The sequence below is a fragment of the Myotis lucifugus genome, unplaced genomic scaffold (genome assembly GCF_000147115.1).
Source record: "Myotis lucifugus unplaced genomic scaffold, Myoluc2.0 scaffold_30, whole genome shotgun sequence".
NCBI classification, from domain to species: domain Eukaryota; kingdom Metazoa; phylum Chordata; class Mammalia; order Chiroptera; family Vespertilionidae; genus Myotis; species Myotis lucifugus.
The window spans coordinates 6129983-6143088 of NW_005871078.1; the positions used below are offsets into that span (position 1 = coordinate 6129983).

At 38.3% G+C, this 13106-nt stretch overlaps 1 protein-coding gene across 2 annotated transcripts in view; it reads right to left on the reverse strand.

The window, feature by feature from the left end:
• The window catches only part of FGD4 (FYVE, RhoGEF and PH domain containing 4), a 102679-nt gene that overhangs the window by 62460 nt on the left and 27113 nt on the right, over window positions 1–13106 (reverse strand). For both annotated transcript variants that reach the window (XM_023752299.1, XM_014454031.2), the window contains exon 2: window positions 6542–6694. In XM_023752299.1, the coding sequence (XP_023608067.1) occupies window positions 6542–6694 (153 nt within the window). The remainder of the gene's footprint in view (window positions 1–6541; window positions 6695–13106) is intronic.

A 13106-nucleotide genomic window follows, 5' to 3' on the forward strand; every position in this document is an offset into this window, starting at 1 on the left:
TTTTTGTCCATTCTGATCACAACTACATTCCCAGTAACTCTCTGCACAGTGCTTGTGGCACATTTGTGGAACACATGAAGGAACTAACTAACTGAGTCATCAGGGCTCATAGTCTCGAGCGGAGACAGTTTATATGGATAAAGGTGGGCATTGGATACACAGTTATGTTAGAAGCACAGAGGAGGCATCTACTTTAGCAAGGGAGATGATCCAAATGTACAGGAAATTAGTAAACATACACATATTAAATAAAAGAGCACAAATGCCACCCTGGCTGGTGGCTCAGAGGGTTGAAGTGTCGTCCCCTACATTAAAAGGTTGTGGGTTTGTTTCCCCAACCAGGGGCATACGGGAGGTGAGAGATTAGTGTTTCTTTCTCACATAGATGTTTCTCTCTCTCTCTCTCTCTCCCGCCCCCCCCCCCCCATATCTCTCTCTCTAAAAAAAAAAAAAAAAATCCATAAAAACATCCTTGGGGGAGGATTTAAAATAAAGTTTTTATTAAAAGACGATAAGTGCTACAAAAATCTCAAGATGGCACATGAATGGCTGAAGTGTCACAATACACTGTCTTAGAGGAGAATAATGCATACTTTTGATCCTAGTGAGCAATGTCACCCCAATAAATTTAATTTTTTTAAAAAGAAAATGACTCCTCTCGTTCTCTCACCCTATCTGATCTTACTTTTATACTACGAAGGGTGTAAACATTTTGAAATGTTTTCTGAACGTCTTCTAGGTGTCCTGTCAGCACGTCCAGTTCATTATGACTAAAACTCAAGAGTCTTTAATTACTGCTAACTTCCCCTGAAGCCCAAAGGATGTGAATAGGAGAAATAGTAAGTGTGATATTTACATAATTGTGATTATCCATGCACTGCTAATCAGGGAAATGCAAATTAAAACCACAATACGATATCACATCAACCCCATCAGATTAACCAAATATTTTAAATGTGACAATACCAAGTGTCAGTGAGAATATGAAGCAATGTGAGGTCTAAATGTGAAAAGTATACATTTTCAAAGGAAATATAATTAATACAATCATTAAGAACTTGACATTTCCAAAATATATATCCTAGAGAAATCTCACACATCTATACTGTACAGGATTTAAAAAAACAACATTTATTTATTGCTTTGAGGTGGGGGGAGAGGGGAGAGAGACAGAGAGAAACAGAGGGAAGGAGAGAGAAACATCGACTTGTTCCAGTTATTTAGGTATTCATTGGTTGATTCTAGTTATGTGCCCTGACCAGAGATCAAACCCAAAACCTTGGCATATGGGATGATATTCTAACCCAGTGGTTGGCAAACTGCGGCTCGGCAAACTGCGGCTCGTGAGCCACAGTTTGCCAACCACGGTTCTAACCAATTGAGCTACCTGCCCAGGCTGTACAGGGTTGTTGTTGTTGTTAAGCTTACTTTTTCATTAATTCAACAAATATTATTCCTATTAAGCTCTATGCACTTGACCATATCAATGAACAAAAGGAAAAACAAAAAAAAAACATAGCAAGTAAACCATATATCACAAGGTGGTAAGTGTTAGAGAAAAAGGGGGGAAGGTTAAAAGAATAAGATAGAAGGGATCAGGAGTGTAGGGATTGGGGGGAAAGAGCATGATTGCAGTATTAAAGTAGGGTGTGCAAAAGTGGGCCTCTCTGAGAAATTCTGATTTTGACTAAGACTTGATGAAGTTGAGGGAGTGGAGGAAAAAGCATTCCATCACATATAGCAAAAGCTGAACACCAACGGAGACCAATGTGACTGAACCCAAAGGAGCAAGCACAGAGGAGCAGGTATTGAGGTCAGAGGGAGGGCCTGATAACACAACTTTCTACAGATTTTAAAATGTGTGAAATGAGAAGTCGCTACAGAGTTCTGGCCACAGGAGGGACATATGACATAAATTACAACGGCCTCTGGCTGCTGTATTGGGAATTTATGGGAGGTGGGCAGAAGAGTCAGAAGGTTATTTCGAAAATTCAGGCAAGAGATAATGGTGCTTAGAAGGAGATAGTGAAATAGTTGGATTCCAGGTATATTTTAAAAGTAGATTTCCTGGTAGATTAAATGTAGGTCTGAGAGAAAAAGCGAGGAGTCAAGGATCCTTGACTCTGAGACCTTTGGCCTGAACAACTGAAAGGATGGAATTGTCATCAACTGGCACATAGTAGGGACATTTTTTTGGAAGAAGGATTGATAGTGCAATTTTGGACATGCTAAGTTTGAGATATCTAGATGACTATAATAAAATGGGCTTTATTACAACCAATTTTACAGACAGTAAATAGAACAAAACAATTTAGTTATGCAAAAACTCCCAACTAAGCAAAGTAATTATTAAGAATGAAAGAGATGCTAATTGCAATTTAAGTTTGGGGATGTGCACTACATTTTTAAAAAATTGTTTTTATTTACTTTAGAGAGAGTGGAAGGGAAAGGTAGAGAGAAACATCAATGAGAAGAGAAACACTGATTGGCTACCTCCTGCAAGCCCCCTACTGGGGATCTAGCCCAGGGTGGGGATGCCCACTACATTTCAATTATTTTTATTTTACTATGAAAAACAATAGCTGGCTATATATTAATACATTATAAATTTATAGCGTTATACCTTAAGAATTGAACATTCCACATAGAATGCTTTACTTTAGAAGCAAATTAAATAGGTTCGAGTACTTTAAATATACTCAAATTATTCAAATAATAATGTCTTTCCAAGCTCATGAAACTTTTCTAAACATTTAGGTTTAATGATGAAGAAGTGACAAATAGTGGGTTTTATCAAAATAATTAACTATGTAGAAAATGTTGTGGATCAAAGCTCTTAAGGGAAAAAGAACTATTAGCTTTAATTGCTAAGAAAGTTATTTTGAGTCCTGTCTAGCATGGCAGGAAATAGGCCAATTTTAAAAGCAGTGAACAAGAGGAAAGACTTACATTTGAAGTTTCTCTGTAATTTATTTGTTTGACTGGTAGGGTTGGTATGAATTGAATAAACCATTGTTTTCCAAGCCTTAGGGTGTTTTCCAAGGCAAGGGAAAACAAGCCCTAACTATTGAAGGAACCCATTTTTAAATTTACAGGCTCCAATTTAGATTCAAATGGCAAGGTTATCTAATCTCTAATCTAAAATTTGGCTCTTTTATCCTTTTAAAAACTATAATTCTTAAAAAATATTTACGTATTGGTAATTAATAAACATAAACCTGATGTTGTTCTAGACACATTACTACATAAACACCACTAATAAAGTTATTTAATATTGTGTCTTCTTTTAAAATTTATCATAATAAATTATAGCTATGATCTTATTAGTGTTCTACAGAGAAACAAACAAACAAGATTTAATTATGAGCTGTTTTCAGGATCTAGATCAGAGTTTTATATTGGCATTTCAGGGTGGATAATTCTTTGGGGTGAGATGAGGTTGGGGGACTGAACTGTTCTTATAGGATGTTGAGCAGCATCTCTGGCCTTTATTTAGCAAAAGCCAGTAGCAACTCCCACAAGTTGTATCAGGAAAAAAGTCTCCAGACAATACCAATGGGGGGACTGTCTCCCGTTGAGGACCACTGATCTAGACTAAGAGTCTTCAATTAAATTAGAAGACTAATTATATCTGGAAGCCTCAGCATCCTCACCATTCATAACGATATAGTGAAAACACAGGGGTTGGTGTGATAATCCCTTCATCTGCACAGGAAGTGCCATTAGCATCCCCTTCCTTTCTCGGCCTTGGTCCCCCAGATGTTCTTAAGGGTTTGGAGAAATGAAAGTAGCTTCCTTTCACAAGAGGGTGAGGAACACTGCTTACTGGTAGATAAGTCAATAAGTGGTGCCCAATCTATTTGGCAGCTGACCTCATAATACCAAGATGTATCCTCACTTCAGGGACATTGGTCTCTATAGGTCACACATTCTAAGTTGTAAACAAAAAATAGCAGAAACAAAGAAAGTGGAGGAAACATGGTGATAAAGCAGGGATTCATTCAACAAGTATTACTGAAGATCTGCTATGCTACGTGGCAGGCATGGGGATGCAGCAGTGCAAAAGGCAAGGAAAAAAATCATTGTGGATGAATAAAATATATAATAGGTCAGCTTGTAATGAATGAGAACAAACAGTAAGGATGGGGAAATATGAAATGTCAGAGTTGAAGGTGTGGTTTAGCTTTTAACAAGGGGGGCCAGGGAAGGGACAAAAACAAGAGAGAATTTTTTTCCCTAATTTACTGATTTGAGAGAGAGAGAGAGACAGACCTAGGAGAAAGGGAGGAAGGAAGAGAAAGAGAGAAACATTGATTTGTTGTTCCACTTATTTATGCATTCAGTCAGTTGATTCTTGTATGTGCCCTGACCTGAGATCAAACCCACAACCTTGGCATAAGGGGACAAAGCTCTAACCAACTGAGCTATCTGTCCAGGTTAAAAATATATTTTTTAGAACATTTTTTATTTTCCAACTTATTAAACAACAATGAAGTACAGTTCATTATTTTTGGGGAAAAAGATTGTTTTGTTATACCTTACTTGTAATGTACAATAAAAGTGAATCTTGACTGATAAGTGTTAGTTTCCTCCTGTACAAATGTGAATTTGAGAAGGGAAAAGAAAGGAATATTTTTTTTAAAGAAAAGAATATTTTTTAAAAGAAGCATAAAGTCCTTATTTAATTTATTGAGTACAGTCATGAACTATAACAATGTTTCAGTCAATATACGACTGGTCCCTTTTAAAATTATAATGGGGCTGAAAAATTCCTATTGCCTACTGACTGTAGCTGTCATAGGTGATGCTGGTATAAACAAACCTACTACATTGCTAGTCATAGAAGTATAGCATATACAATTTATGTACAGTACATAATACTTGATAATAAACAAATGTTATTAGTTTATATATTTACTGTACTATACTTTTTATCATGTTAGAGTGTACTCTTCATACTTAAAAGTATCACTATATTTGTAGTTATGTAACATTGTATGCATGAATCCACACTCAAAATAGGAAGTAAATATGTACTGAAGTAGCAATACACTGACTTTCATATAACTACAAACAGCAAAAGCAAGGTTAAATGTTGTCTCCCTAAAGAATATGATTATTTCAGCACACAGCTCAGGAAGGACACTTCTGTAATTTATCTCAGTGAACTATGAAAAACAATGAAGTAATGCAATGAAGCTTCCAAAAAAAGGCTTTATAAATAATGAAATTCTTCCGTTTGATCTGGGCAATTACATAAAATTAAATTATATTCTTTTTTTATATTCTTACCCTGTTTCATCTTTGTCAGCTCAGGTTTAATAAGCAAGATGGAATTTTGTACTTTGCAAATAAATGGCTTAATTAAATCATCATCAAAAATTGCTACATTCGTATTCACATCAATGTTACAGGGATGAGTATGGACAAAGGAAAAGGTTATAAACACATGAATAGACTATTCATTTGAATCACCAATTTTTTCTCCTTGCTGTATAGCCATAACTCATACCATCACCAATACTCCTAGTAGTGAGAACAAAAGAAAAATATCTCATAATGTGGAAGACTCAATTTTAAATCCTTTTTAAAATTCTCTTTCAGAAATCTTTAAAACAGAAGAACTTTCAAGAATAACACCAACTCTTTTATAATGCATTCTCTATAACACTTTTTTTCTTTGCAAGAACAGGAAAGAGACCAAAGTAAATACAAAATAAACCAAATACAAACTGATTTTTCCAAAGTATAGTAATTCTACAAATGCCCAGTTTGTTTCTTGGCTGAATGTTGAGCATTCAGTATAAATAAAAATCTGTTAGGAAGAAACTACACATTAAACCATAATGGAGCTTAGCTTTACATTACATTTCAAAGGGCGTTACTATCTTCAAAATTGTAATTTGGTGCTTCTCAAAGTTAACATCCAGTTAGAGATTTATTGTAAAAAGAAATGGTACTGAACAAATTCACCATTATAATTGTTTTACTACTTGCTGGCTACTCCTTCCTTGAACCATTTATTTTTATTTTCTACGGATGACTTTATTAAGAAGGTTTTTCAAGCCCAAGCTCCTTAATATTGTAAAAGCACCTTCTTACTCAGTACGTTAAGCACTGTTTTAGAATGATCTGTTTCACAGATCCTCTGACATTTAGCAGGTCGTAAGAACTGCTGACAGTACTTCTAAACACACATTCCTTTGTCACACGTGTATTACGCAAACAGTAAGTTAGGCCCTGTGCTAAGTCAGGCATAATGCATGAACAGACCTCTGTCCCTTAAAGGGGACACGTAAACTATTTCCGAAACATGAAAAGAACTATGACAGAGAAATGTATAAGGTGTTTTAGGAGCAGAGGAAATACCCAACTCTGTCCGAGAGGGTTCACGGACTGACTTTTCTCCTGAAAACAATAAATGCACTCAATTCCTCCCATTTATAGCTTAAAACTCTTCCTTAGTGGTCACCATTCTTCTGGGTTGCCTTCACTGATGAACAAAGTACCCAACCTATGCCAAGAACCCCCATCAACGTACCTTGTGGCTTTGGACTTGCAGCTGAGTGTTTTGCTGGCGTTTTTCCATTTATTCCCTGAGCCTCTTCATCAGATACATTCTGATCAATCAGTGCGGTTGTGCTGCTTTTCAAAAAGGGTGGAACGATAGTGATCTTTGGACAGGTACTGCCACCTGCGAGAGTTCAAAAAGAAAGGGCAGGTGAATGCAGAGGCAGAGCACTACCATGTCTCATGACTGAAATTCCTCCTGACCCCATAAAACAAAAAAACAATCTCAGTTACGAGGCTAAGCACAGAAATGCTTTTCCCATGTGTGCTGACCCTGACAAAAGAGTCTCCCTGGGAAAGATCTCATTCCATGTGCTTGGGAAACCTTATAATGCACATTGACAGACTGCTGTGCACACGTGCACACGCACACACTCGAACACACAGGCATTCTCTCTCACTCCTTCAACTCCTTTCCTTGCAGGGCTACAAAAAAGGCATATCGGATGCAGATAAAGCCGGCTAAGGAGAGGTCTGGAGGGCCCCATACTAACTTGTTAAAAGCGTTCCTTTCCAGCCTGTGAGCAACTCGAAAGAGCAAAGCAGTTAAGTACCAACCTGACAGCTCACTAAAGACTGAGAGCGAGGAGAATGGCTCCATTAGAAATGAACACATACACACACACACACTCACTCACCAGCTTACTCAACTCCAAATTAGCATAGACAAGCTAATAGCCATGCCCCTCCCAAAGAATGATTAGATTATATGGATAACACCGTCCTATTCAAACCCCCGAATATTCTTTAAAACACTGAAATACAACATGAAAGATAGAGGAAAAATGGATAAATTTTTTGTTTGATTTCTGACATAGAAGTTAAATGTTGAACTTCAGAGACTTTAAAAGAAATCATATGCCAATGTTTTCTCTTTACACTCATATTAAATTTCCTTTTCTTCTAGTTGACATGGTGATATTAACAACAGATTGGACCTTGCTTAGGAGAAAAAAAATTTTCTACCAGGGAATTCACCATTACTAAGTAAAAGTGTGCAGAGAAAATGTGATTTGGTTAAAAACAGTTTCGTTTTTACAGAATCAAAATATCTATGAAAAGAGAACTATTAGAAATAAAAGCATTATTAGTCAAAACAAAAAAGCTAATAAAACCCAATCAACTTTCTTTTTTTAAAATATATTTCTTTTTTTTAAAAATATATTTTATTGATTTTCCACAGAGAGGAAGGGAGAGGGATAGAGAGCTAGAAACATCACTGAGAGAAAAACACCGATCAGCTGCCTCCCGCACACTCCCTACTGGGTATGTGCCCGCAACCAAGGCACATGCCCTTGACCGGAATCGAACCTGGGACCCTTGAGTCCGCAGGCCGACGCTCTATCCACTGAGCCAAACTGGCTAGGGCTTAAATATATTTCTTTATTGATTTCAGAGAGGAAGAGAGAGGGAGAGAAAGAAACATCAATGATGAGAGAGAATCATTGATTGGCTGCCACCTGCACGCCCCCTACTGGGGATCGAGCCCACAACTCCGGCATGTGCCCTTGGCCGGAATCAAACGTGGGACCCTTCAGTCCACAGGCCGACGCTCTATCCACTGAGCCAAACCGGCCAGGGCCCCAATCAACTTTCTATTGAGTAAAAACCAAATCCCTCTTATTTCAATTGATTGTTAAATAATATTGATTAAAAAAACCCATACTATTGTCTGTGCTCCCTTTAAAATTTATCTTGGTAATACTGATTTTAGAAGATGTTAAGAGTACCAAGTATTGTCTGAGAAGTTCTAAGAGACCCAGTGCAAAAACAAATGTAGTAAGGTTTCATCAGACAGCTTTCTGCTAAAGTGGGCTGCCCGCTGGATTAAGCATTTCATTATTTAGCCAAATATGACAAAGGCCTTTCTTGAATGTAAGATGTAGGAAAAATTATTTCACAGCATATTACTAAAATTGTAAAGAAAAGAAATAAAAGCTCAAATTTTTAAATGTGTGATCTTATCTACCTTCTTAAAAAACTGTGAAATAGGCCAAATATATTCCTAAAATCTGCAGTGCATAATCCAACTGGTTAGTCTTTTACTAGTAGGGGCATGAGGACTTTCATTCCCGTGGTGATCCCAAGAATGTGTTGGTAATCCTACAGGCCACCTGCTGGGTTCTAGTGAAACACAGCCAAGGTTGTGGGTTTGATCTCTAGTCAAGGTACTTACAGGAATCAACCAAAGAATGCATGAATAAGTGAACAAAAAATCTCTCTCCTTCTCTCTGTTTCTCTTCCTCTCAAAAAAAAAAAAATCAATAAAATTTTTTAAAAAAGAAAATATGGTAAAAGAAAACACTTAAAAAAATCTTTAGACTTGAATTTTAAGAGATCATGTTCATTTTCTTCTGTAATAAACTTAAAAGATTATCCATCTACCCATTTGGTCAGATTTATTTATTCTTTAGCAATCAAAGCATTCAACAATGACAGCTTTTATTCTCAACCTTTAATAACATTATATTCATTATACTTGAGATTGCTTTGCTTTCCTATGAAAACAAAAACAAAAAACACCCAAACTATCCACCTATTAGTTCTGCAGCACAATTTTAATAAAAAGTTTTACTCATATCTGGACAATTTATATGATTCGCTTAAAGTATTACAAAGGGTATTACATAAGTGTCCTTTTTTTTTCCCCCCCGCCCTTGACACACCCCTACCTCAATCCACTTCAATATCTGATTGATATTATCCTCTAGATCTGGTTTATTGCTGGGTAGTTGATGCATTATTTCTTCCTTGTAGGATGCCAATGCTTCTTCATACAGAATTTGAAAAATTTCACATTGAATGTTACCTTTATTTTCTTCTCACTATAAATCCCTTGTGTCAAGTCTTTTGCACAATACACTGTTATCTGTTTCCAGCACAAAAACTGTATGAAACCAGCGTTCAGGGAAGAATTCACAACTGTCGTAGTCAACAGTAAATTCCACCTTCACTCATTTGGTTTTCTAACTCATCAACTACTCTATTTTCATCTAAAATGGGACAAGCCTACTCTTCACAGCCATCATATAACTGCCCTTCTCAAGCTAAATTGCCTACATCAGTGGTCAGCAAACCGCGGCTCATGAGCCACATTCGGCTCTTTGGCCCCTTGAGTGTGGCTCTTCCACAAAATGCCACGTGCGGGCGCACACGTAGACTGTGACTGAAACTTCGTGGCCCATGCGCAGAAGTCGGTTTTCGGCCTGGGCGAGTCTATTTTGAAGAAGTGGCTTTAGAAGAAGTGGGGGGTGTCGGTCAGTTGGGCGACGGGAGACGCAGTGCAGGCGGGCGAGGCGCGCACGATTCATGCACGAGTTGAGTGAGCCAGTCAGTCAGCAGTCTCATGTGCAGTGGTTAGTGCTAGTCGTGTCCGCAAATTGCGCACGGGTGACAAAAGTACCTACTCGAAGCATAAAGTTACCTGTATTTTTCCAACCAGCTGCAAATCCTACAGGTATTTTTGTCATCAATTTAAGAATTGTAATTCTTTTGTGTTGGTGGCTTTATTATTATAAAATGAAACATTTTTTTAGGTGCCCTGTTTGAGATGGCTACAAAGAAGAAGCAAAGAAAAACAGAAGACGAAAACCATGAATTTAAAGTTGAATTTAAAGTTGAATGTACCTACCTATATAATTTGTTTAAAAAATTTGGCTCTCAAAAGACATTTCAATCGTCGTACTGTTGATATTTGGCTCTGTTGACTAATGAGTTTGCCGACCACTGGCCTACATTAATGTATTTCAATCCTGAACTTGATGCAAATTCTTTGCCTAGTGTGTTTTTTCCAGCCCCTGGAAGCAACATGGCCCTCAACGTGATGGCTCTAGAAAACACATGCTTAAATCGTTGGGTTTTTTAAAAAAACAAAAAAAAAACAACCACAATGACAAATATGCAACAGAAACCATATATCGCTGTGAAGCCAAAAATATTTACTATCTGGCCTTTTACAGGAAAGTTAGCTGACCACTGTTCTACTGTTCTAGGTAAAACACATAAGGTAAAGGAAGTTTACCTAAAGGCAACACCATTTCATGCAGTACTTCATCTTCTAACATCTTGGATATTAGCAATAAAAAGTTAAACTTCTTTCTGCTTGTTTATGACTGACTCAGCCTGCTCACATTTGGAGACAGTCCTCTTTTGGATGCCAGTTGCATAACAGAGATGAAACCCAAATTGTAACCAGATGGTCCACCCATTCAAGACAATTTATATTAACTAAAGAGGCTTTTGGTCCCAATTTACCCAGAAGAACCAGAAGGAGTGATTAAACTGTTATCTTGGACACAGCTATAACTAATCACATTATATTAGTACTAGAGGTCCGGTGCACGAATTCGTAAACGGGTGGGGTCCCTCTGGGTGGCCTGCAGGGATCGGGCCAAAACCCACAGTCCAACGCTGCCTGAAGCTCCTACCTGCCACTTCTGCTTATCCCGGCCCCCCTGTGCCTACCGTGGGATCACACCCAATCAGTCCCTATCGGGAGAGGCTCACGCAGCCACAGCAGCGCTCACCAGCCATGAGCCCTGCGTCTGGGGCCCTCCCAAGGGGAGTGGTTGTGGGATTGGGCTGAAACCGGCTTTCCAACATCCCCCAAGGGGTTTTGGATTGCGAGAGGGTGCAGGCCAGGCTGAGGGACCCCACCAGTGCATGCTCGGGGCCAGGGAGGGAATGTGGGAGGGCTCCAGGGCATATCTGGCCTGTCTTGCTCAGTCCCAATTTGCCGGGCCCCAGCAGCAAGCTAACCTACCGGTCGGGGCATCTGCCCCCTGGTGGTCAGTGCACATCATAGTGAGTGGTTGAGCAGCCTTAGCATATCATTAGCATATTACACCTTTTTTGGTAGTTCAGTTGTTCTGCCTTTTGGTCTATTTGCATATTACCCTTTTATTATGTAGGATGGGGGTGGGGTTGTCCTATTTAAATACTGTTTTCTCTTAATGACTGGTCATCTTTTTTAGCCCTAAGCATTTCAAATTGCTCTGTCTTCAGGTTACTCACGTAAGCTTTCTGGGTCTTACCTCCTATAAGAAATGTCTAGACCTATGGTAACAGCAGGGGCTCCTCGGATTATCAATTAATCCAGCCTCATCTTTGACTGTATAAGGCAGTGGTTCTCAACCTTCCTAATGCCTCGACCCTTTAATACAGTTCCTCATGTTGTGGTGACCCCAACCATAAAATTATTTTCATTGCTACTTCATAACTGTAATTTTGCTACTGTTATGAATCGTAATGTAAATATCTGATATGCAGGATGTATTTTCATTGTTACAAATTGAACATAATTAAAGCATAGTGATTAATCACAAAAACAGTATGTAATTATATATGTGTTTTCCAATGGTCTTAGGCGACCCCTGTGAAAGGGTCGTTCGACCCCCAAAGGGGTTGCGACCCACAGATTGAGAACCGCTGGTATAAGGCTCCCTGTTCCAACGCAAGAGTTTGCCCCTATGGCTTAACTTTTATTTATCTGTCTTCTTTTGCAGGACACCGGTGAGTGGCAAATAATGCTTCTGATGGGTTTAGGGTAACTTTGTCTCCTGTTTGCAAAACTTTGTATTGGGCTATGTCTTGCCACACCATTCTTGAATAGCTCTTTCACATTTTAAGGTTGGACTTACTTTTTGGCCATCCATTCAAAGAAAAGTCCACTCAGTTCTCGGATTCTTCAGACCTAATCTCTTGCCATGCTATCTAAGACTTCAGATCACATCTTTACGGTCTTGCTATGGCCAAGTCTGTACTGCCTCATCCACTCATAACATCTCTCCCAACTGCACCAAGTCTCTAGCTCAGAAGATTTAAGTGGACTCCACCCCTCAGGACAAGAGGATTGCTTGGATTTAAGAGAACAAAAGTAGTTTTCTAGGGGAGGCAATCTTTTTAGGAGAACAGAAATAAAAGAAATACCTTAAAAAATAAAACAACTTTATTTTGAAATAATTTTAGATTTACAGAAGAGTTGTACACAGGTTCCTAAGCACCTTACAAAACTATGATATATGTATAATCTCAACACCAAGAATTTAATATTGGTACAATACTAAACCACAGATTTCATTCCAATTTCATCAACTTTTCCACACACATCCTTTTTCTATTACAGGATCCAATCCAAGATACCAAGTTGCATTTAGTTTTCATTGTCCCTTGATTAAATTCAATCTTTGAATTACTCAGTCTTTGCTGGTCTTGCATGACCTTGGCACTTTTGAAGGTCAGCAGTTTGTAGACTGTCCCTTAACATGGGCACATACAAACAATGGGATTTTATTTAGCCTTAAGAAGGAAGGGAAGTCTGATGCATACTACAACATGGTTGACCTCTAGGCCAGCGGTTCTCAACCTGTGGGTAGCGACCCCTTTGGGGGTCGAATGACCCTTTCACAGGGGTCGCCTAAGACCATCGGAAAACGCATATATAATTACATATTGTTTTTGTGATTAATCCGTTGCTTTAATTATGTTCAATTTGTAACAATGAATTGGGGGTCACACAAGCTCAGGAAGAGTATTAA